We start from the raw sequence: 26465 nt of genomic DNA, 5'->3' as shown, positions 1-26465 counted from the left end.
CTACTTTTCTCCATCTTTTTCTTTCTACTGCTACTGCTTTAATTCCAGCTCTTATCTTCGGAAACAGCAAGAAGTCATAAAATAGGACAGCAGGAATAGGATCAAATGTATCCATTATAATAATAAATATGCATGACAATTTAAGTTTCCCCTAACACAAGGCAAAGACACAGATTGATTTTTAAAAAGAAAATCCAGTTTATACCACCTATAAGAGCTCTAATATAATAAATTGATACGGAAAGATTAAAAATGGAAGGATGGAGCCAGCCCTGATGGCCTAGCAGTTAAAGTTCGGTGGTGTGCTCTGCTTCAGCTCCCAGATTCAGTTCCTGGGCACAGAACCACACTGCTTGTCTGTCAGTAGCCATGCTGTGGCAGCAGCTCAGATGGAAGAACTAGAAGAACTTACAACTGTATACGACTATGTACTGGGGCTCAGGGGGTGGGGGGAGGAAGGAAAAAGGAGGATTGGCAACAGATGTTAGCTTAGGGCAAATCTTCCCCTACAAAAAGAAAAACAACAACAAAAAAACCCAGAAGGATGTGCAAAGTCTGGCCAATGTAAACAAAAAAGAGCGCGATGACTATGTGAATGTCAAATGAAGTAGAATTCAAAAGAAAAAGTATTACCTGGAACAAAGAGGACAAAGAGGGTCAAGATAGAATTTTGAAATGCACAACCTGTAACGAGAAATTCTGTCCTGGAATATAGTTTCAATTAATACACAGCAAAATATATAGAAATACAAGGCAAAATAGAAACAGTTATAAGGGAATAATTTAACAAAAATCATTACCAGGCTAAGACAGAAGAAATAAGCCAAAAATAAGATCACAGAAAATTTAAACTATATAATTAATGTGGTTGAATTAGTAAATATACATGGAACTTTGTACCTACAAACTATCGCCTAGGTAAACTTTTTCTTTTTAATGCATTTTTCAATTACCAAAGTGGCACAGATATTGAGTGTATTTCAAAAAACAAATCCTACTATTCTTACTTCTGTATAACCTGATGTTTTTAATTTAACAATCTCATATTTCGCTGAACAACATAACCAAACATCCTTCCCTATCATTTTGTACACATAATCTAGTTCATTCTTTTCAGTTGCTGTACAGTATTTAATAATTCTTCTATTGATGGAATTGCCTCCATTTTTTAGTATTTCAGATAATACTTTAGTGAGGATCCTTGTATGTATCTCCTAGTTAACTTGCACAAATATTTTTGTAGGATAGATTTGTAAAAGTGTAACCATTGGGTTAAAGGATATACACTTGAAAATTGCCTTCCAAAATAATTTCCACCGGTTTACACTTTCCCTATCCATATATGATGGATATATGCCATTATGTGCCATTTTCCTCAAACCCTCACTATCTCTGCAAATTATCAATACTTTTGAATAATTTGACAAAAAAATTTTTAACTACTGAAACTTCTTTTTATTTTTTATTTTGAAATAATTTTAGACTTAGAGGAAAATTGCAAGAATTGTGCAAAGAATTCCTGTATACACTTCATCCAAGTCACCCACCTGTTAACATTTGCTTTATCTTTCTATTTACACACATACATAAGCACATGTTACTTTTTCTAAGCCAGTTGAGAGTAAATTTCAGACATCATGCCCCATTTCTCCTAAATACTTCAGTGTCAATTTCCTTAAGACTCTTCCATAACCACAGTACAGTCATCAAAATCAGGAAATGAGCACTGGCATTATACTATCACCTAATCCACAGACCCCATTCAAATTTCTTTAATTGTCCCAGTAATGTGATTTGTGGGAGAAAAAAACCCTGTGATCCAGGATCCAATCCAAGATAACATGTTACCTTTAATTGTAATGTCTCTTTAGGCTCCTTTAATCTAGAATAACACTTGAGATGTTACTTGGCTTTTATGACCTTGGTGTTTTTTAAGACTACAGGCCAGTTATTTTATAGAATGTCCCTCAAACTTATTTTGTGTGATATTGCCTCATGATTTGATTCAAGTTGTGCATTTATGGCAAGAATTCCACAGAGATGATGCTGTGCCCTTAGTACATCATCAGGAAGTACAAGATGTGGCTTTGTCCCATTACTGTTGATGTTAAGTTTAGTGACTTCATTAAGGTACTATCTGCTGCATTTCTCTGCTGTAAATTTGCTGGTTTTCCCCTTGTAATTAATAAGCATTTTGTGCCTGGCTGATTTCTGTTTATTCTTTAGGTCTCAGTTTAGACCTCATTTCTGCAGGGAAACTTTCAGGAACTGCCCACTATCCCAAAGACTAAGTCAGTTCTGCCTCATAATTGAGGAACTACAAATAACTAATAAATACCTGAAAGAATATTCAACCTTGTTAGCAAATTAATACAACAGACACTATTTTCTTCTATCAAATTAGGAAGCAAATTTTAAAAGAGTACTTTGCATTAAAGAAAGTACTGTCATATACTGCTAGAGATAGTTGTATTGGTGCAATTTACATGAAAAGCAATTTCGGATTATGTTTTAAAAATTGTTCATACCCTTTGATCCAGTGATTCTACTTCAGGGAATTAATGCTTAGAAAATAACTCAAAATGGAAAGAAAGAATTATTCTGTTAGTCAACCACATTTAAGAGCCTACTATGTGCCATGCTGTGTACTAGGCATTGGTGAAAACACAGTCCCTGACCTCGAGGAATTTATAATTTTAGCAAGAGATGTTATCAAAGCTCTATTCTAATAGCACACAGTTAAAGGCAACCTAAATTTCCAACACTTAGTACATGGTTAAATAAACTTTATTACAGCAATATGAGAGAATATTATGTTGAAATAAAGAGTTTTCGTAACATGGAAAAATGCTTATGCTATAGTTATCCTAACCAAATTTCATATCAAATGTGATATCAACTATAGACAAATATGCATAGAAAAAAACTAATAGGAAACATATCAAAAATGTTAACAGTGATTATTTAGGTGATATTTTTGCCCTCTTTATACTTTTCTATGTTTTCAGAATATTCTGTATGGAGTATGTTATACTTTTATAATCAGAAAAGCAAGAAATTAGTAAGTAAATTCTATTTTTTAAAAAACATGGAAACTCATCTTTTGCCTTGGTGACTAATAATTTTCATCTTTAAGTCACAGTATCTTTCCAGGGCATTCACTTCTCTATGGAAACTCAGCTATGTGGTAATACCTAATGGTTGCTGCATTTTAATTTCTTAGATCTGCACAACTTCCAGCATCTCTTATGTGGTGGTGTCATACTTGCAGCCCCCTGCCAAAAGAATGGTGTACTATAAATTCATCTCTGGCATGTTCAAATTATTTTTTTTCTAAACATAGGCACCTGAGCTAACATCTGTTACCAATTTTTTTTTCTTCTTCTCCCCAAATCCCCCCAGTACATAGTTATATATTCTAGTTGTGAGCCCTTCTGATTGTGCTATGTGGGATGCCACCTCAGCATGGCTTGATGAGCAGTTCTAGGTCCATGCCCAGGATTCAAACTGGCGAAACCCTGAGCTGGTGAAACCCTGGGCCAGCGAAGTGGAGTGTGTGAACTTAACCACTTGGTCATGAGGCCGGCCCTTCAAATTAGTTTTAAAGTGTGATGCTTGACTTGATAATGCTATAACTTCCCTGTTTTTTTAAAATTTATTCTTATTGAGATGTAATTGACATATAACATTGTGTAAGTTTGAGGTGTATAATGTGTTGATTTGGTACATTTATTCATTGCAATATGATTACCACTGAAGCATTGGCTAACACCTCTATCACATCATATAATTATCATTTCTTTTTCGTGGTGGGAGCAATTAATATTTAGTCTATTAGCAACTTAGAAGTTTATAATATAGTATTGTTGTCTGTAATCGCTGTGTTGTGCATTAGATCTCCAGGATTTAATTACCTACTGGTTGCAAGTTTGTACCCGTAAACAACATCTCCCCAATTCCCCCACCCTCCAGTCCCCAGCCCCTGGTAACTGCCATTCTACTCTGTTTTCACAAGTTCAGCTTTTTTAAGTTTCACATATGAGTGATATAATACAATATTTGTCTTTCTCTGTCTGACTTATGTTACTTAGCATAATGCCCACAAAGTCTATCCATGTTGTTGCAAATGACAAGATTTCCTTCTTTCTCATGGCTGAATAATATTCCGTTGTATATATTACCATGTCTTCTTTATCCATTCATCTGTTGTTAGAAACTTAGATTGTTTCCATATCTTGGCTGTTGTGAATAATGCTACAATAAACATGGGAGTCCATATATCTCTGATATCCTGTTTTCCTTTCCTTTGGATATATACCCAAGACTGAAATTGCTGGCTCATATGGTAGTTCTATTTTTAATTTTTTAAGGAACCTCTGTACTGTTTTCTGTAGTGGCTGCACCACTTTGCATTACCACCAAGTGTGCAGGGGCTCCCCTTTCTCCACATCCTTGCCAGCACTTGTTAATTACTTGTCTTTTGGATGATAGCCATTCTGACAGGTGTGAGGTGATATCGCCTTGTGATTTTAATTTGCATTTCCCTGTTGATTAGTGGCATTGAGCATCTTTTCATGTACCTGTTGGCCATTTGTATATCTTCTTGTCAAAAAAGTCTATTGAAGTCCTCTGCCCATTTTTTAATCAAATTATTTGTTTTTTGTTGCTGAGTCATATGAGTTCTTCATATGTTCTGAATATTAACCTCCTATCAGATATGTGGTTTGCAAATATTTTCTCCCATTCCATAGGTTGCCTTTTCATTTTTTTTAAACTTCTCATATATATGTTTTTTTTTAAGATTGGCACCTGAGGTAACAACTGTTGCCAATCTTCTTTTTATTTTTCCTGCTTTTTCTCCCCAAATACCCCCAGTACATAGTTGTATATTTTAGTTGTGGGTCCTCTAGTTGTGGCATGTGGGATGCCACCTCAGCATGGCCTGATGAGTGGTGCCATGTCCGTGCCCAGAATCCGAACCAGTGAAACCCTGGGCCACCGAAGCAGAGCACACGAACTTAACCACTCAGCCACGGGGCCAGCCCCAGGCCTTTTCATTTTTTTGACTTTTTTTGTTTGTTTGTTTTGCTATGTGGAGGCTTTTTAGTTTGATGTAGTCCCACTTGTTGATTTTTGCTTTTGTTGCTTGTGCTTTTGGTGCCAAGAACAAAGGAGCTTCTTCCCTATGTTTTCTTTTAGGAGTTTTACAATATCAGGTCTTATGTTTAATCCATTTCAAGTTAATTTTCATGAGTGGTGTAAGATAGGGGTCCAATTTCATCCTTCTGCATGTGGTTTTCCAGTTTTCCCGGCACCATTTGTTGGAGAGACTATCTTTTCCCCATAGAGTGTTCCTGGCTCCCTTGTTAAATATTAATTGACCGTAAATACAGGGGTTTATTTCTGGGCTCTCTATTCTGTTCCTTTGGTCTGTGTGTCTATTTTTATGCCTGTACCATACTATTTTAATTACTGAAGCTTCGTAGTATAGTTTAAAATCAGGAAATATGATTCCTCCAGCTTTGTTCTTTCTTATGATTGCTCTGGCTATTTGGGGTCTTTTGTGCTTCCATACAAATTTTAGGATTATTTTTTCTATTTCTGTTAAAAATGCCATTGGAATTTTGGTAGGGATTGTGCTGGATCTATAGATGGCTTAAGGCAGTATGGACACTTTAACAATGTTAATTCTTCTGATCCATGAATATGGATATCTTTCCATTTGTGTCTTCTTCAATTTGTTTCATCAGAGTCTTGTACTTTTCAGTGTGCAGATCTTTCACCTCATTGTTTAAATTTATTCTTAGGTGTTATATTACTTTTAATGTTATTGTGAATGGGATAGTTTTATTTCTTCATCAGATATTTTGTTGCTAGTGCACAGGAACGCCACTGATTTCCGTAGTTGATTTTATGTCCTGCTACTTTACTGAATTTGTTGATTAGTTCCAACAGTTTTTTTTTTTTTTTTGAGAAAGATTAGCCCTGAGCTAACTACTGCCAATCCTCCTCTTTTTGCTGAGGAAGACTGGCCCTGAGCTAACATCCATGCCCATCTTCCTCTACTTTATACGTGGGACGCCTACCACAGCATGGCTTGCCAAGCGGTGCCATGTCCGCACTGGGGATCCGAACCGGGGAACCCCGGGCTGCGGAGAAGCAGAACGTGCGAACTTAACCGCTGCGCCACCGGGCCGGCCCCCCAACAGGTTTTTGATTGAGTCTTTAGTGTTTTCCGTATGTAAGATCACATCATCTGCAAATAATGACAATTTTACTACTTCCTTTCCAATTTGAATGCCTCTTTTTTCTTTTTTTTTGGCCTAAGTGATCTGTCTAGGACTTTCAGTACTATGTTGAGTAAGAGGGATGAGAGTGGGCACCCTTGTTTTGCTCCTGATCCTGGAGGAAAAGCTTTCAATTTTTCACCATTGAATATAATATTAGCTGTGGGTTTGTCGTATATAGTCTTTATCATGTTAAGGTATATTCCTTCTATACTGAATTTGTTGAGAGTTTTTATCACGAAAGGATGGCTACAACCTCCTCTTAACTGTCTCTGGGCCAATATGAGGGGCAGAGAAAAAAACTCAGAGGTCTCTGGGAATAAAGAATGTTTTTTGAGGCCGGCCTGGTGGCGCAGCAGTTAAGTGCGCACGTTCCGCTTCAGCGTCCTGGGGTTCGCCGGTTTGGATCCGGGGTGTGGACATGGCACTGCTTGGCACGCCATGCTGTGGTAGGTGTCCCACATATAAAGTAGAGGAAGATGGGCACGATGTTAGCTCAGGGCCAGTCTTCCTCAGCAAAAAAGAGGAGGATTGATAGCAGTTAGCTCAGGGCTAATCTTCCAAAAAAAAAAGAATGTTTTTGTATTTTCTGTTCTGCTTAACATATTCAAAATGACATCATGCGCATTGATATGACACTGGAGTACAGGGAAAAGAAGCATACATCTTTCTAATGCTGAAGTTGTCCTTTCCTTCTTTGCTCCTCACAGGCAGCCCTGGAAGCATTAGATGAACTGGACCTGTTTGGTGTGAAAGGTGGGCCCCAATCAGTTATCCATGTCCTAGCTGATGAAGTACAACACTGCCAGGTAAGAGAATAATAGACCATGTTATAGAAAATTTATTCTTACTCGGATTCAGACTTACTGTGGGCTTTAAAATAAGACCTAAATGAAAGTACATAATCTGATTTGTTACCATGTGTCAAAAATGTCTTATCAAGCATCCTATACTGAGATAAGCCTGATAGAGCATGAGCTATAACATAGATTGTAGTCCTGTTCTCTCACCCAGGGTTATAAAGGGATCCCACCATAGTATATGGAATTCTCCACTGTCTTCATATCAAGGTCTGTGGGCTCTGCTCCTGAGTATCTCCTTTTCTAAATATAACAAGAGAACAAGAGGTGATCAATTTTGAGTGTTCTTCTTGATAGTGGTTCTGAAACATTCTCTTGTCCCCAGTTGGCTCTAAGGTTAGATGTTTGGAGATGACTAAGTGTTAAATGTGTATCTTCTGTTTTGTTTAGGATTACTTTCTGTATTGAAAGATTAAGATTCTTCTCATTGTCCGGATGACTTTTCTCCTCTTCTTCAAACCACGATTAAACACCTATAGTGTTCTATTGAATATAAACTCACCTTTCCATGGGAAAGATAAATGTCAGGGGTATAGGAGCTGAGCCTATGACATCCTGCTTCTCAGCAGCTTCATTTTCTCTTCTCTTTATGCTTAAATAGGTGCTAATGGAGCAACAGGATTGTGGGTGGGACAATGATGTTAGTATTCTTTATCCATTAGTAACTGCTTAAGAATTAGGATTGGGAAGTATTGAGAGCAGGATTAAGACAAGTGATGACTTACAGAAATGCCTATTTTTCTAAGCTGTCACTATTGAATAATGTTTAGATTTTCTTCTGAATGATCCTCTTCCACATAAATCTTTTAAAACTAAAGCTGTTAGTTTTATAATCTTGAGTGATTTACTAATGTGCCACATTTGACTTCCTTTCTCTCAGTCTATCCTTAATTCAATACTCCCCCGGGCTTCAACATCCAAAGAGGTTGATGCTAGTCTACTTTCAGTTGTTTCCTTCCCAGCCTTTGCAGTAGAGGATAACCAGTTGGTGGAGCTCACAAAACAGGAAATCATCACCAAGCTTCAGGTATGTCCATATGTGCCTTTCTTTTCTTTAGGGCTCTGACTTTAAGGGGAAAGTAGTATATTTTAGGGCCTTGAGTATGACCTGTGTCAGTGATTTAACCAAGTGGTCAAGGTTAACATCACCATTAATAAGACATATTGACATCTTGTACCTCCTGATACAGTGCACTGCGAAGTGCACAGCACCTCTGTGGTATCCTTCTCAATAACGCATAACGTAAGTCTAATCATGAGAAAATATCAGACAAAGCCAAATTGAGGGACATTCTACAAAATAACTGACGAACACTCTTTAAAGGTGTCAAGGTAAAAAAAAAAGGTGTCAAAGTGCTGAAAAACATGGAAAGACTAAGGAACTGTCACAGATTGGAAGACACTAAGGAGACACGACAACTAAATGCAGTGGGATCCTAAATTGGATACTGGAACAGAAAAAAAACCATTAGTGGAAAAACTAGTGAAATGCAAATAAGCTCTGTACTTTGGTTAATAGTGTTGTACCTAGGTTAATTTAGTTTTGATAAATGTTCTGTGGTTATGTAAGATGTTAATGTAAGGGGTCAGTGATTGAAGGGTATGTATGTATGTGGGGCCTCGCTGTACTGTTTTTGCAACTCTTCTGTAAGTCTCAAATTATCTAAATTTTAAAAATGTTTTCTTCTTTAAAAAAAAAAAAAAAGCCTATGGTCTCTTATGAGCTATGTGAGCAGGACCGTATAGATTAGTAATTGGGCTGTCACAGGCTTACCCTGTGGTGGAAGGCCGTGGAGAGAATAGTGTTAGGAGCTCTGCTTTAGGGAAGAGCCTGTAACTTAGCCCTCAGTTGAAATCACATTGCTGAAATCAGTTTCTGCTGTTGGGCTGTTATCAGGGTTTTTTTAATTATTATTTTTTAAGTATCATGTCAGTATTGGTGATAAGTTGGCACATGTAGCTGTTGCAAATGATGCATTTCTGATTAATAATATGGCTGTACAATGTACATGCTTCTGACCTTTTTTCTCCGAATTTCCAGGGTCGTTATGGTTGCTGTCGCTTTCTACGAGATGGATATAAAACTCCTAAAGAGGTAGGTTTCTTTTCTCCAAAATGAATCCAAGGTAGAATGGTCACTACTACCTGCAGCCTCATTCAGAGAAAATACTTACCTCACTGATGGTACTTAAAATAGTCACTAAATAGGATAACCATAACTGACGTTTGCTACCTTTGTTGCGCTTGGTTGCCAAATTCTGTTTGTGAGCCTTTCTGGATTAAATGAAATACAGGAAAGTGTAGTCCTCCCACTTCTTGTAGTTGGGTAGTTTCAGGAAAGAGCTACTGATGGATGCTTAAATCATTGAATGAAATTTTAAGTGGAAATAGAATATAACATCAAAGGGGAAAAAAATCTTTCCATCAGTAGATCTTTCTGGCCCTCTTCCACCTTTTGCATTTGGTTAGTTCTAAACAGTACTTGATTTTGAAAAGTTCCTTTTGTTCCATTTGTCAAAAATTTTCCTTGGAAATATCAATGCAGAAAATTAAGTATTATTAAAGGGAATGAACGGTCAATAAGAAGCACTTTCATTGGCAATGCAAACATCGTTTAAGGCTTAGGTTTACTGGTCAAGAGCAGTTATAATTTCTTTTTAATCATTGAGCTCAAACTCTTCTGATCTACTTCCTCTCTTCCACTTTATTCTTTAGCCCTGCTGACTTCTTCCCCTACCAGTCTATTAAAATTATGCTCTGAAACATCATAATCATCTAAGTGACCGATCCAATAGCCTTTTCTCAATCCTTAGTCTCCTTGACTTTTCTGTAGTATGTCACTGCTACCTACTCCTACGTTTTCTTGAAGTTCTTTTCCTATTTTAATTTCCACAACACTACACCATCCTAATTCTTCTCTTTCTGTCTTTCCCTCACCAAACTATGCAGATTTACTGAGATTCTGTTCTTGGGCCATTTGTTCATTATATATAGGTACTACATTTATACCTTGTGCTTCATGTGTCACCTCTATGAGAATATGACCCAAACCCTCATCTCTTGCTTTCCTTGTAAACATTCCTATTTGTATGTTCTGCTGCTACCTCAAACTTAAGAAGTATAAAACCAAACTCAAGTTTGTTACAAATTAATCTCATTTCTTCATACACTTATCCATAGTGTCATTATTATCCCAGTTCCACTAGTTAGAAGTCATATCACAAAGTACTTGCTAGGGGAAGAGAGTATATACATGCTCCGCCTTCTCTGAAACAAACTATCAGTAGTGAAAGGCTATATTGTAATACCTCTGAACTAAAGATGTACGTCTGACCTTGGAATGATAAGAGACTTTATTCATTGTGTTTTTACCAGGATCCCAATCGTCTGTACTATGAACCAGCTGAGCTGAAGTTATTTGAAAACATTGAGTGTGAGTGGCCATTGTTCTGGACGTACTTTATCCTTGATGGAGTCTTCAGTGGCAATGTAGAACAGGTAATGCAGAACAGGCAATGCAGAACAGGGAAAAGAGCTTTTCAGCAGAATGTTCTTACTATGTCTTTCTCTCTCAGTTAATGGCTGTGCCAACCCTGTATCCAAATGGAAGTCTTCCCTAATAGGGAGGAGACAGAGCTATCTTCTAGAGAGAGGGCACTAGGTTAAGAGTTGGAAGACCTAGGTATTACCATCACTCAGACTTGGCTTTTAACAGATACAGAAAGCAAAATAGCAAGCCCTGTTTACTTGCCTCAGTCATCAGAGATACTTGAATTTACCTCCTGACTTTGCATGTCTTTTTTTTAAAATAAATTTTGGAAATGATGTTCTGAATTTAGCAAAAAAAAAAAAAAAAACACCCAAAACGACAACAACAACCCGTTCATACCCTGTACTCACCCCAAAAACACGGTTATCATTGTTTTTGAGCCATATGAGTAATGTAGTTTAGAAATTTTGGAAAACAGTGAGACTGGGAAATTTAATCAAGTAAGTTTATTGTCAGGCATTTTACAAATTGGCTATGGTCTAAACTTAGACATAAATCCAATACATTTGGAAGTCTCTTATACTTGGCTTCATAAAATACAATTTTGTGTAATTTGAATGCTTTGGCCAATATTAATCTGTAACTGCCAATATGAATTTAGAGAATTGGGTTACACACAGAGTTTCAAGGGCCACAAAGTGCTATTTTAATCTAAATTTAAATAAATTATGGAGTATCCTTTGAGCAAGCAAATAAGATAAACAATAGTAGAAATAACCTGCCTTATTTTGACCACCCTATTTTGATTCTACCATTTTTCTCAGTCGAATTTCATAACATTGTTTATCAAAAACTTTGCTTGCTCAAAGAAAGATTTATTTATCAAATGTACCTACTAGGTACAGAGCACATTCAGGTTTTTTGAACTCTGGGCCGGGGAGGAAGAGTTGGAAGACCTAGATTCTTTTTATTCTTTTTTTTTCTGGTTTCACTACGGACCATTGAGTAGCCCAAGTATTGTCATTGACTTCTTTGGTTTCTCTGTACATACAATGAGAATAGTTTTTGTCTCTTTATTGAGGAAGATATCCCTAAAGTTCTTTGAATTTCACAGATACAGACATGTCATAAGTGCAGCGTACAGTCACTTTGGCTCTAATGAGACATATATGTTCCTAAAACATCACCATGTTTTGCATATTCGAGAAGTAAAAACTATAGGGCTTATAGGAAAATGGGGTTGGGGGCACAACACTTAAAAAGTTTGTCAGAATTATGTACTAAATGATAAGAACCTAATAAAAACAGTATCACAGCTTTATGCATATTAAATGGTTAAGGAACACATGGATACCACAATAGCTGTGACACTTGTACATTGAAAAAGACCAGAAGTTTGCTTATGGATGTGTGCACCCATATTCCTGCCAGCTCACCCACTGGGCACCTGTGCTCGCCACCCTGTGTGCCAGAGAAAGAGAACAAAGGAGGGATAGCAAAAGGGTGAGAGAAAAGAGAGAAAGAATATAAAACAGAAAGGAAGAATAAAAGATACAACTGTGAAGAAAGGGGGGGAAATTAAAGAGAAGGGAAGGCACAGAGCCATGCAGTCAGGGTGGCCATGAGAAGGGAGCAGCTCGGGAGTTATAATGAAGAGGTGGAAGGAGGATTACCTGAAATTGGACAGAAAGTTGTAACACCACATATGGATGGATGTGGTTCATTGTCCTCCTAAGGTATATGCATGTGTGTATTTTTTGTATTCTTGCACGGCTCAGTCAGATGAGTGCATTCTCAGGGTGAAATTGTACATAAGCAAATGTGAAATTCATGCTATGCTCAAATTGTTTCCTAATACAGCAAATGCATTGGAACAAATTTTCAAAACAACTGTTATAGCTGAACTGACCATATTTTTTCCACCATAAATTATAGTGTTTTTTAAGTTTTTATCTATTACTAATCTACAGCAAATTGTTAAACAAAACTTAATTTGGCAGGTAAAATGCAATTTTAAAAGCCAATACACGTAAAGTCAAGAAGCTATACCTAAGGTAGTACACAGTGGATAAAAACAGGCCAGTGGAGGCAGGCCGACTTGGGCTCAAATCTGGGCTCAGCCTTGTACTTGCTCTGTGATCCTTCACAAGTTCATAACCTCTTTGAATCTTAATTTCCCTATAAAAAGGCTTTACACATACCTTCTAGGATGGTTATTAAAATTAAATGCGTTAAAGTATGCAAAACTCCTAGCATATGTCTGGCCTTCAGTAAGCATTTAGTAAATACTACTTCCCTTTCCTCTCCATTTTACTAGGTGAATACGCTCCTTTGCAATAGGACCTTCTTTGGCTACAACCCTCACCTAGATTCCAAAAGGGAACTCTCTCTAAATTTTTTTTCTCCCTTTCTTTTATCTACAGGTTCAAGAATACAGAGAGGCTCTTGAAGCAGTCCTCATCAAGGGCAAAAATGGAGTCCCACTTCTGCCAGAGCTGTATAGTGTTCCTCCTGACAAGGTGAACTGGACAGTGTGATAACATGGAGCTGGGAGAAGAGGAGCAGTACCTTGATAGGACTGCCTTGTTTGAGTCAAATAATTTTTGATCTTCTGATTTTAATGACCTAAAAGTTCATCTTAGGTATAGGACGATAAAAATATGATTTTATTCCTTTGAAAATAAATTTTTAAAGCAGTCCCAGTTACGGTACTGTTGTATAGTGAGACAAGGCCAAGACCAAACCTTATGGTGGTAATTTCGTGGGTGTATACTTATCCTCAAACTCATCAAGATGCACGCATTAAATATATTTGACCTTTTTGTATGTAACCAAATTTCGATTTAAAAAAATAAATTGTTCAGAGATTGATTAAAAAAAAAGTCCGGAGCTGGCCCGGTGGCACAGCAGTTAAATTCGCGTGTTCTGCTTCAGCGGCCCGGGGTTCACCAGGTTGGATCCGAGGTGCAGACCTATGCACCACTTGTCAGGCCATGCTGTGGCAGGTGTCCCACATAAAACAGAGGAAGATGGGCACAGATGTTAACTCAGGGCCAGTCTTCCTCAGCAAAAAGAGGAAGATTGGCAGCAGATGTTAGCTCAGGGCTAATCTTCCTCAAAGAAAAAAAAAATCCAACCTTAAGGTTGAGAATTATATGGAGATCAGTAGTCAGAACTAGAGTGATGTTCTGTGTGAACTCTCAGGATTTGGTATTCTCTGCTTTGAGGCCAGTAATCTGGGATTCTTTGAGCAGATCAGGCTTGGAAAATGAATTATGTCTCCATTTTCCCAAAATGCCAGTCGAGAGTACCATTGTTCCTCTTCTCCACTGCAAAAGAGCATTAGCCATGGGAGAGAGAGTCTTCCATTCTGGTGGGGAAGGGTGGAATAAGTTCCTAGCAATGTCAACAGCATTACCTGAGAGCTTGTTAGAAATGCATATTTCAGGCCTTCCCCCATACCTACTCAGTCAGAATCTGCTTTTGGACAAGATCCTCAGGTGATTTGTGTCCACATACAATTAGAGGAGCGCTGCCCTAGACTGTAGTCATAGTGCTTGACTTTTCAGTGTATTGCATATATGACTGTTTTATAGGGTGTGAATCACAGTCCAGACTCCGCCTTTTTGTTGGCTAGTATCTTAAATCTTCCATTACCCTTTGTGTGACCTCTTTATCTTTTCTTTTAGGTTGATGAAGAATATCAGAATCCTCACACTGTGGACCGAATCCCCATGGGCAAGTTGCCTCATATGTGGGGTCAGTCTCTATACATCTTAGGAAGCTTGATGGCAGAGGTAAGGGGAAATTTCAATGTTCTTTCGCTTTTTTTTCTGCTTTAGCCACCATAATCAGATTTGTGAGTAGCTTATTAAATCTGAAGGATATGTCTTCTGCCTTTCGTGTTCTGCCTTAATTATAGATTTTCTTCCAGGTGCTTAGAGTGGGAGTATGGCCAATCCTTGACAAAAATCTTTCCCCCAGCAACCATGTCCCCTATGCTGCCCAGGGCTTCCTACCTTGGCACTATACTTGGAGCTGCTCTGGGATCAGGCACTAGATCTTTCCCTTTCAGAACGCCTCCTAGTGCCTTGCCTGGTGACTCATGAATGCAACTGTGCTTAGATAGTAATGACTGTTAATGGATTTAAGTGCTAACTTTTCCAAGCAACATCTTATTCTTTTTTTTTTTTGAGGAAGATTAGCCCTGAGCTAACTGCTGCCAATCCTCCTCTTTTTCCTGAGGAAGACTGGCCCTGAGCTAACATCCGTGTCCATCTTCCTCTAGTTTTTTATATATGGGACGCCTACCACGGCATGGCATGCCAAGCGGTGCCATGTCCGCACCCGGGATCCAAACCGGTGAACCCTGGGCCGCTGAAGCGAAACATGCACACTTAACCGCTGCGCCACCGGGCTGGCCCCAACATTTTATTCTTTAATTGAATAAACTGATAAGATAATTTTAGGCACCATGACAAGTGGTTGGGAACATCATAGTTTTTTGTTTGTTTTTTCGTAAGGAGCTCTTTAAATGTTCCTTATATTAAATTCTGTTGAGACAGTTCTTAACGAGGCATTTGCGAATTTCTTACTTTATGTGCAGCTTATTTGTGACATTTTGACCCTGTGAAAAGGGTTCCCTTTTTCAAAGTTTTTCAGATTTACCAACAAATCTATTTCCCCGTTGTAGATTATTATGGTAAGCTATAACACAGGGTCCTTGAGGATCTAGGATGGGACTTAGTTATCCTTTCTGAGCTAGACTCTGACCTGTTTATGTATGACTATTTACTTTCTGCAGCTGTTTTTGTTTGTTCTGTTTTGGGATTTTTCCCCCCAAGTTTTATTGAGATATAATTGACATCTATCACTATGAGTTTCAGGCATATAGCATAAAGGTTTGATTATCTTTAATTGACATTATTATGAATGTAGCAGTAATGGACAGAATGCTTTGTTTAAAATAATCCATGCCAGTGACTTTCTCATTCAATTAGAACAAATTAAGTGCTATGAAAAAAGGAGGAGATGAATGTTATTCTTAAGGGGAAAATGGATGAGTTTCATCCATTTCCATTTCATCAAGGACAGAAACTCAAGTCAAGTCAAAAGATATCTGCTGAGCAGAAAGCAAGCAGACACGTGAATAAATGAGAAAGCAACAGAACTAATAACTTAAATTATTGTTAATAAGCATTGTGGTCTGATTGTCTAATCATGTACATCCAGAGAAGGTGGAGGTGTAACTAGAAAACTTTCTAGTTATCATTTATATCCCATCTATTTCCAAAAAGGATTTGTGACAGCCACTAGAAATTAACTCCAGATAAAATTAATTTGGATGTGAATTCAGGAGTTCAAACGTTTTCATACAGTGAGGGTATTTGTTTCCTTTCCATACCTGCCTCTCACGTTATGGTGCAGGGTTATGGTACTGGCGTGTTGTTTTTCCTCCAACATTAGATTTTTTTTTTTGAGCTATAATCTGTCTTTTTATGGTTTTTCTTTAGGGATTTTTAGCTCCTGGAGAAATTGATCCCCTGAATCGTAGGTTTTCTACTGTACCAAAGCCAGATGTTGTGGTTCAAGGTATGTATTCTTATTCCCAGCAGCAGAAACTTTAAAGATCTGGTTTGGGCCAGTAAATGATCACTTTATTCTTTATCATGCATTTTGTTAGGCTTCAAAAAGTAGGCGCCGGCCCGTGCCTGAGTGGTTAAGTTCTCGCGCTCCGCTTCGGCGGCCCAGGGTTTTGCTGGTTCAGATCCTGGGCGCGGACATGGCACCGCTCATCAGGCCACGTTGAGGCGGCGTCCCACATGCCACAACTAGAAGGACCCACAACTAAAATATACAACTATGTACTGGGGGGATTCGGGGAGATAAAGCAGAAAAAAAAAAAGACGCAACAGTTGTTAGCTCAGGTGCCAATCTTTAAAAAAAAAAAGTATAGAATGAACTTGGTTCTGTTTGGTTTCAAAATTGCTATTAATCTTAATCATGAACAAATGCTTAATAAATGTTATTTGGTACCGTTAACCACTCCTTACTTCTGGAAACTGTTTTCTTTTCATCATCGTGGTATTGTAGCCTCCTGATTATCTCTGCTTTCTTTCTGAGCATTTTTTCTGTGCTGTTTCCGCTAGTACTCCTGTTTTCTCATATCCTCCTAATGGTTGAGTACTTGATCTTTTTATACTCTTGTCTTTCTGAATTTACACCCTGTATTAGTTTGCCAGGGTTGCCTCCTTCAAAATAAATTTGCTTCCATGGCTCCAACTATTACCTCTTTGGAGAGTACTACAAACCTTTATTCTTTGTTCCTAATGATCAACTTAAATTTTGAGGTGTCTACTCTGTGCAAAACACGGGCTAAGCTCTACAAACATTAAGAATTCTAGTCCCAATACCTATAAAACACTTATACTTCAAATGCAAAACTGACCTCTTTTGTCTCCATCCCATCCTTTTACCTCTCCCAAGAAAAACAGATCTTTCCACCTTCTTTGTCTCTCTCAGTGACATCACTATTATCCTAGTCTTCTAGGGTAGAAAGCTCGAGGTGATTTTTGACTCTCCAACAACACTGTTCAATATGGTACTAAGTCCTGCTGTGACGCTCCTCTGAATTGTCTCCAGTCACTTGGCTTGGGGATTGGTTCTATATGGAAAATAATCCTATGTGTTTTCTAAACCTACTTATAGTTGGCATCCTGTGTGGTTATACAGGCAGTCTTTGCTTATCAATGTATATAGCAAACATTATATAAATAATTCTGAAGTCCATCTTGTTCTCTCTAGTACCGGTGTCATGATCCTAATCTGGGTAGTCAGCATCTCTTCCTTGCATTACTGCAATAACTTTTTTTTTTCTTCAATAACTTTTTAAGTGGTCTCCCTGTCTTCAGTCTAGGCCCACTATAGTCTGTTTACTCTTTAATCATCAACATGAATATATTCTTTTTAAGATGCAGATATGTATGTTAGTCCCCTGATTCAGGAGGCCTTTTCTAAAACCACTCTCTACCAACCCCAAACTAGATAGACGTCACTCTTTGATGATCTCATAATGCTTTGTGTATATCTCTATTTACCTAGCAGGTTATTTTATAATTAGTTTGTGTGTGTCACTTCCATTACACTGTGAAATCCTTGAGAGAGAGACTAACTTATTCATCTCTATATCCTTAGTCCCTAACATAGTACCTTATCTATTTAGATGCTTAGTAAATGTTTATTAATGAATGAATGGATGACCACATGTGTTTCCCTGGACTTTTCTCAGCCTGCTATCATTCTTCCTCTGTATGTTTTCCCTGAAGAATCTTTGTCATTTTCATGTTTTCAGTTTGAAGTAATCAAGATAGTGTTATGCCCAGGGGACTCTCTAATCACCATATCCTGCATATCCTTCTCAGACCACAGCAACACAACACTATGAGGTTCCCAAGATAGAAGAGTACACAAAAGATCATGGCAGAGGAAAGTGAAGTAGCACTTTGTTAACTATACTTTTGCCCCAAAAACTCAACATAGAGACTGCTGGTAAGCTGGAATGAACCAAGTGGTACCTTCATTTTCCCATAAACCCAATTCAACACATCTACCAGCATCAGAGGAACAAGAATAGGGCATGTTTTCCCCTGGTGCTTAGTGTCAAGCCAGCTGAGGCCACACTCAGATTATTGACCCCCAGCCAGGTATCTGTCCCACAGAGGGCGAGTAAATGCAAGAGTTGGGGAACTGGCTTGGCCTCCTCCCTTGTGAGTTTGATTACCGCTTCAGAGACATGAGTGTAAGAGGAAGAAAAGAGAGCTGTCCAGGCTTGGCGGGCTCTGAATCTAGAGAACTATTATCCCCATCCTCCCACCCCCCAAAACAACCACACATGATTTCGGCTATGGAACCTCAATTCTTTATCCCCAATTTACCTTGCCTTCTACCATTCTTTAGCTATAGAGCAATTCTTATCATTAGGGTGTTCTTCGTTGCCCTCATAATCCTGGCCCTGGTCTTATGGGTAGAGAAATAAAAGAGCCTTGGGGAATCAACTTTTACAAAAGCTGTAACACACCTCATGTTGGATTTTTTTTCCCCTGTTTAAACATGGAACCCCAGATATAAAGAGAGTTTGACATAGATCTCTAGAAACACATAGGTACTTAGCCAGAAAGCAGAATCTAATACTCTAGTCATGAGATCTTTTTTCTTTTCCATTTAGATATCATTATGTACCTAGCATGATACTTGTTTCATCAGTGTTCCTCAATAACTGTTAATTTCCTCCCCTTTCCTTTCTCTTTCCTTCAAAAGAAGTTATGTGGCTTGAGAGATTTCTAGGTTCCTATTAAAGTAAAATTTTCTGTTGGCCTCATCTTCTTTCTTTCCTATAGTTTCCATTCTAGCTGAGACAGAAGAAATCAAGGCCATTTTGAAGAACAAGGGAATTGACGTGGAGACCATTGCTGAGGTGTATCCCATCAGAGTACAACCAGCTCGTATTCTCAGCCATATTTATTCCAGTCTAGGTAAGGAGATCAGCCAGCCTGCTAGAATGAAAGCATTATTCGATACAGGCTGGTTTCTTTCCTTTTTATTTTTTGTTAGTCTTGTATTGCTTCATTAAACTGGATCTGAGAAGGAATTTAGAGTCTCTGGAATCTAAATCTATAACCCTATATATCCTGAACGGGCTTGATAATTTTAGGTGTGTTTTATGAACTCTTTGGTACATAGGGCATGGCTGTTAACAGGTAATAATGTATCTTCATTCCAAGTGTATACTTAACTAAAATGTTCTCCCCTTGGGACCTATATTTCCATTTTGAGTACATGCTAATTTTATGTAGAATAATAGCCAAGGAACTTGTTTTTAGGTCTTTTATGCTTTGCCATGTAATGAATTGGTTGACAATATTTAAAAATTCCACTTCTGGGCCGGCCTGGTGGCGCAGCGGTTAAGTGCGCACATTCCGCTGCTCGGCAGCCTGGGGTTTGCCAGTTCAGATCCTGGGTGCAGACATGGCACCGCTTGGCAAAAGCCATGCCGCGGTAGGTTTCCCACATATAAAGTAGAGGAAGGTGGGCATGGGTGTTAGCTCAGGGCCAGTCTTCCTCAGCAAAAAGAGGAGGATCGGCAGTAGTTAGCTCAGGGCTAATCTTCCTCAAAAAAAAAATCCACTTCCTAGTCTAATACTTACTTTTAATTAGGTCTTATTTTTATTCAATTTATATATTAAGCTTAGTGATAGACACATTAAAAAATTACTAGAATTTACAAATTTACACAAGTTATTACAAATTTCACATTAAACAAATTACTACACTGTTAACTAAAAAAAAAAAAAAGGATAAACACAGTTTCTAAAATGCCCTGTGTAAGGCTGAATAACGACCCCTAAAGATATCCAGGTCCTAATTCTTGGAACCTGTGAGCATTACCTTATATGGCAAAAGAGACATTGCATGTATGATTAAATTAAGGAGTTTGACATGAGGATGATTATCCTGGATTATCCAGGTGGACCCTAAATTGTAATCACAAGTGTCCTAATAAAAGGAAGGCAGAGGGAGATCAGACTGTAGAACTGGGAGATGTCATGACACACAACGAGAGATTGGAGTGATGCAGCTATGAGCCAAAGATTTCCAAGGAGTGCCCATAGCCTCTAGAGATTGGAATTGGCAAGGAACAGGTTTTCCCCTGGAGCTTCCAGAAGCAACCAGCCTTGCTGACACCTTGATTTTGTTTTTATTCCTATAAGACTCATTCTGGACTTCTGACCTCCAGAACTATAAGAGAATAAACATGTGTTGTTTTAAGCCACTAAGTTTGTGGTAATTTGTTACAGAACAAATAGGAAAGTAATACAGATTTTGATACTTGGAAGTAGGGTGATGCTATCACAAATATCTAAAAATGTGGAAGTGGCTTTGGAATTGGATAATAGAGGGTGGAAGAATTTTGAGTCACATAATAGAAAAAGTCTAGATTGCCTTATACGAACTGTTGGTAGAAATATGGATGCTAAAGGCATTGCTGGTGAGGGCTCAGAAGGAAATGAGGAACATGTTATTGGAAACTTGAGCAGAAGGATCCTTCTTATATAGTGACAGAAAGCTTAGCTGAATTGTTTCCTATAGTTATGTGAAAAACAGAACTATAAATGATGAACTTGGATATTTAGCTGAGGAGCTTTTCAAGCAGAGTGTTGAAATCATGGCCTGGTTTCAGTAAGTAAACCAGGCTTATAGTAAAATGCGAGAGGAAAGAGATAAATGGAGGGAAGAACAGTTAAGCAAAAGGAACCAGGACTTGATGAAATTCTCAGCCTATCCAGATTGGAAAAGATGATAAAGTTAGGAGATTTGCTGTCAGGAAAGCATGTTCTGGCAAAAAAAAGGTCAAGGATGTGGCTAGACAGCCTTTTGCTAGTGCTTCGGAAAGATCAAAAGATCAGAGTACTCATTCACACAGGGGTCTTTGAAGAGATCAGGCATGTGACTCATGGATCCACTCAACCATCTCGGCATAATTTAGGAATAGAGTTGGGATTAGCCAGGAAAGATCTTGGGGAGGACCCTCTTCTCTAATCATGTGAACCCCATGACATACATGCAAGACCCACAAAGCTTTTGAGAATGTTATACCAGCAGAAACACTGCCAACTTGGACTGAAAGGAGCAGAAAGAGGACAAGATGAAAGAAGGGTGTTGGACTTCCAAAATTCTCCACTCAAGACCATTAAACTACTCAGCTGCAAACAAATGCTACCCTTCCAGGAAAAAGAAGGAGACTTCAAGGGAGGCGCCTTGGGCTCAGAGGGCATAGCCTCAAGCCATGCCTTGAAACCTAATGGAGTTTGCCCAGTTGGATTTCAAAATTGCTTGGGGCCACTGACTCCTTTCTTCCTTCATTGTCTCCCTTTTAGAATGAGAATGTCTATAACTTGTATTCTATGTCTGTATTTTGAGGGCAGATAACTTGTTTTGTAGTTTCAAAGGTCCACAGATGGAAAGGAATTTTGCCTTAGGACGGATCAGATTCTCACCTGTATCTGATTTAGGTGATGGGACTTTTGGGCTAATGATATTTAGAAGAGATTTTGGACTTGAGTTAATGCTGTAATGTGTTGGGAGTTTAAAGGATGTTGGGATGGGGTAAATGCACTTTGCATATGGGAGGAATGTGAATCCTTAGGGGCCAGAGGGTGGACTGTGGAAGGCTGAATAATAGCCCCAAAGATATCCAGGCCCTAATCCCTGGGACCTGTGAACACAGAGCAAAAGGGACTTTGCAGATATGATTAATTAAGGAGATTGAGATGGGGAGAATTTTTCTGGATTATCCAGATGGGCTCTAAATATAACCACAGTTGTCATTATTAGAGGGAGCCAGAGGGAGATCCACCTATAAAAGTAGATGTGATGATGAAAGCAAGAGATTGAAGTAATAAGGCTACTAGCCTTATCCTCTTGAAGTTGGAGGAAGCAAGGAATGGATTCTCCCTTGGAACCTCCAGAACAGACCAGCCCTGCTGACAGCTTGATTTTGATTTTACCTCATAATAGCCATAAGGCTCATTTTGGACTTCTGACCTCTGGAACAGTAAGAGTATGAATACGTGTTGTTTTAAGCACTAAGTTTGTGGTAATTTGTTATAGCACCAATGGGAAATTAATAGTCTTAAATCAAGCCACAAAGGGGTAAATTTATAAATAAAGAATGTATCTTAGATAGCGGATTGCCACGTACAAACCCAAAGCCTAGTTTGTGTGTGTGTGTACTTTTTTTCCTTTACCAGGAATGGTCTGTGAGTAACTACAGCCAAGCCAAATCTTGTCCAGCTCAAAAGCAACCTTCCTTCCTTTTTACTAACACCAAGTCCAGACACTCAATTTCTGTGGCAGTTATGTAGACCTAAATTGAGAGGGAATCAGCCAAAGAGGAAAGGACCAACAGTCAGAGCTGACTTTTCTCTATTTCTCCTAGGCACCCATATTTTATGCCAGCAAGGCCTGAACTCCCAGAGCGATTGACATTGCATCTGGCTTTAGGAATATACAGATCTCCCCCTCCTTCCATCCTAGCTATAATATAGAAGATCTCTTTTCTTCTTAATTCAAGTGTAAGATTGGAATTTTCTAAAGAAACTTTACTGAAAAAATGGAAAACTAAAATATAAATACATAGAAATTAGCAAGTTTATTGAATATAGGTCTCAGATCCTAATTAATTTCTAAAATATAGCCACAGATTAGCTTGACTATTACAAAATACTGAGCCCCTGGCTCCCTCCCCTTACTCAGCCCTCTCTGAGGTAAATGCCAAGTCCAGACTCTCAAACTTCTGAGATTGATTTGGGTTGATGCTTTACTAGGTGGGATGGGTACCTCAATCCTTCCCAGAACCTGCTTCCTGTTTTTTATCTCCTTGGCCATTCCCTCTAGCCTCAGATTGTGATGTGCTCCTAGTTTCCAGATACCAGTCCACTAGCATTAAATCCCTTGCCCAAAGGAAGGTATTTCTCTATCTAGCCCAAATCTTACTCCCTGAGTATTAGTTGATCTTGTAGTTACCTTCTTTGCCCCTCTTAGAAGTCTCTATGGTTTGGGCTTCATGCACGTCCTATTGGTGCCTTTGACCTGATTCTTTTCTCACTCAGAAGTTGATAGGTTAATTTTACCCTTTACTTCTTCACATCCATTGTTCTAAACTCAGCATAATCATACTAAGATTTAGGTAACTTCCAAGCTCTGGGCCATCGTTCCTGGAATCCACCTGCATCACATCAGGTCTCTTCAACAAACAGGGGCAAATTCCTTACTGATTACTTTTTCAAAGCCTATACTCTGTTTTGGGCTTCCTGCTAAGTTATTATTTCCTATCCAAAGGAAATAAGGACTGATGGGTCTTTGGTTTAGTGAGTGATCAAACGTTTTGGGGACTCAAGTAGCAAGCTACATTTATTTTCAAATATGCTCCTACATTCGCTTCTTTCATTCATTCTTTCATAAGGATCTATTGCTCACTTATTATGTACTAGGCCCTGGACTAGATGCTGTGGGAGACATAGACATATAGCCAAATAATTATAGTATAATCTTATAAATGCTATAACAGTGGTGTTCTGTATGAACTATAGGAGAAAGAGGATAGATTTGCCCGGGAAAAAGTCAAGAAAGACACTATTTGATGACTTACCAAATGAGTGACTCTTCAAAATTCTATTATTGCAACAATTTCACAATACAAAATTGCTTTTAATCATTCTTCAAATGATAGCTGTGATTCCACCAAGGAAAGGGGGATGTTTCTTCACCAGGTGTATTTGTTTATATATGTTAACTAAGTGGGATTCTCTGCCTCACCTCAAACACTCAGTATTTCATGTATTTCAGTTCCATAATATCTTTTAAAATTTTTTTAAATTATGAGGTTAATAAACTTTGAGAACATAAGAACTTTATAAATATTAAACTCAAATCTTTATATAGGGGCTGGCACCACGGGCGAGTGGTTAAGTTCACATGCTCCGCTTCAGCATCCCAGGGTTTTGCTGTTTTGGATCCTGGGCGCGGACATGGCACCGCTCATCAGGCCATACTGAGAAGGTGTCCCACATGCCACAACTAGAAGGACCCACAACTAAAAAAATACACAACTGTATACTGGGGGGATTTGGGGAGAAAAAGCAGAAAAAAAAGAAGATTGGCAACAGTTGTTAGCTCAGGTGCCAATCTTTAAAAAAAAACAAATCTTTATATAATGATAATTCCTTTATAATCTGTTAGTGCACATAGATACATTTTCATAGTTATACTTAGTTTGTACATATTAACTTGTGTTCTGGTTTTTTCACTTATTCTTTCACGTATTTCCACATATTGGAAGAGCTACATATTGTTCCATCAAATTAAAGTAATGGTTCCCTTACTGTTGAGTACTTGAATTGTTTTCAAAATTTTTATCCTTCTATGAATGCCTTTATATAGGCATTCATACATATATTCCTATTGGAATATATTCTCAGAAAAGGGATTCTGGATAAAAGAGCATAAACAACTTTGGAGCTATTGTTACATGTTGCCAGATTATTCTTTAGAAAGACCAACCAATTTTTAGTGACATCAATAAATTGAAAATATATCTTTTTGATTTTTGCTACCCCACCAGCATTCGGTTTTTATCATTTGTTTTGTTAGATTAATAGTTTTAATATGCATAAGTTATTTTAATTTCCTTTCTTTAATTCCAAGTGAGGGTATGCATTTTTTCATTGTTGCTTTACATTTTTTTGAAATTGTGTTTCCTATTGTTTGCATAGCTAGCAGGGTCTGTACATTTTCATATGTATTTATCAATTCTTTAAGTATATTTTATGGTAATCTTTTATCAGTGAGATTTGTAATGTATATATTTCCTATTCTGTAATTTTCTTTTAGATAATTATTTTCTTGCGTTTGTGCAAATTTTTAAACATCAAATACATCCATTTTATCAGATATAGCTTTCATCTCTTCAGGAATTATGAATTTATCTCCTAGTTTCATTTGAATAGATATGCTATTCTCATTCTCTCTAATTTTCAGAAGTGTATGTTATCTGATTACAAATTGATATGTACATGTTGACTGCGGGGAACTGGAAAATAAAGAAAAGCACAAAAGAAAAAGATAAAAATCTCATATAATTCTACCACTCACAGGAAGCCACTGTTTTTGTTTTGGAGTATTTGCTTCCAATTATTTTTTATAAAATACATACACACTTGTTTTTAGAAAAATAGTGTCAGAAATAACAGTCTTTGCAATCTGTTTTTTTGCAACATAATAGTATATGAAGAACCTTATTATATTTTCTTAAATAACCTCCTACAACACTACTTTAATATGTGTTAGCATAATTTCTTCAATTTTTTTGGACATATGGATGATAAACTTGTTTTCATAAATTAAATAGCCTTTTTTTCTATTTATTTTGCAAATTATCTAATTATATTCTTTTACCATTTTTCTACTGGAAAATTGGCAGTTTCTTTTTGGTTTATACAAGATTTTTTGTCTATTAGGGATGTTAACGCTTTGTCTTCCATATGTTATTGCAATATTTGGCATTTGATTTTGATATATAGACATTTTACATTTTTACATAGTAAAATTTTCTCCTTTTTGGTTTCTTTCTTTGCTGTTATGCTTAGAAAGAGAGACCCAGCCCTAGGTCAGACACATTTAAACTGCATTTCCTCTTAGTTCTTTATGGTTACAATTTTTACGTTTAACTCTTAGTCTAGAATTTTAATTTTAGTTTATCTTATGAGCTAAGAATTGTAACTTGTTTGCCAAATAATTAGCCAGCCTTTCCAGCACTACTGATTGACTAATTCATATAAACACTGTTTTGAAATGCTGTCTTTGTCACTTACTCTACGTACGTAGACTTACATATGTATGTGTGTATATATTTCTGGTCTCACTTTTTGGTGCTGTTGATCACAGTTTCTCCTTTCCTAGTACTACACTTTTTAAGTTATAACTTCAGCCTCACCAGTGACTGGGGAAATGTAAGATAAAACACAATGAAATAGAAATTTTTACCTATTGATTTTACAAAAGCTAAGATTGATAATATCCAGTGCTGGTGAATATGAGGAGAAATGGATGCTCTCTGCACTCCTGGTAGTAGTGTAAATCAGGCAGTTAGGCATTATCTATTAAAAATTTTAATGTACATACCTTTGACCCACAACCTTACTTCTAGGAATCTAGCCTATATAACACTTGTACAAGTACACAAGGATATGTGTACAAAGAGGTTCATTACAA

At 37.7% G+C, this 26465-nt stretch overlaps 1 protein-coding gene across 5 annotated transcripts in view; it reads left to right on the top strand.

Annotated features, from left to right (window-relative positions):
- PHKA1 (phosphorylase kinase regulatory subunit alpha 1) overlaps positions 1–26465 on the top strand; it is a 110996-nt gene that overhangs the window by 19508 nt on the left and 65023 nt on the right. For all 5 annotated transcript variants that reach the window (XM_070502939.1, XM_044763163.2, XM_044763162.2 and 2 more), the window contains 8 exons: positions 6998–7096; positions 8028–8174; positions 9189–9242; positions 10523–10645; positions 13061–13156; positions 14327–14434; positions 16151–16229; positions 19034–19168. In XM_070502939.1, coding sequence (XP_070359040.1) covers positions 6998–7096; positions 8028–8174; positions 9189–9242; positions 10523–10645; positions 13061–13156; positions 14327–14434; positions 16151–16229; positions 19034–19168 — 841 coding nt within the window. The remainder of the gene's footprint in view (positions 1–6997; positions 7097–8027; positions 8175–9188; positions 9243–10522; positions 10646–13060; positions 13157–14326; positions 14435–16150; positions 16230–19033; positions 19169–26465) is intronic.

Source organism: Equus asinus, chromosome X, assembly GCF_041296235.1.
Source record: "Equus asinus isolate D_3611 breed Donkey chromosome X, EquAss-T2T_v2, whole genome shotgun sequence".
Classification (NCBI taxonomy): Eukaryota; Metazoa; Chordata; class Mammalia; order Perissodactyla; family Equidae; genus Equus; species Equus asinus.
The sequence above is the reverse complement of the archived record's forward strand: the minus strand, read 5'-3'. Positions and strand labels throughout refer to the sequence as shown.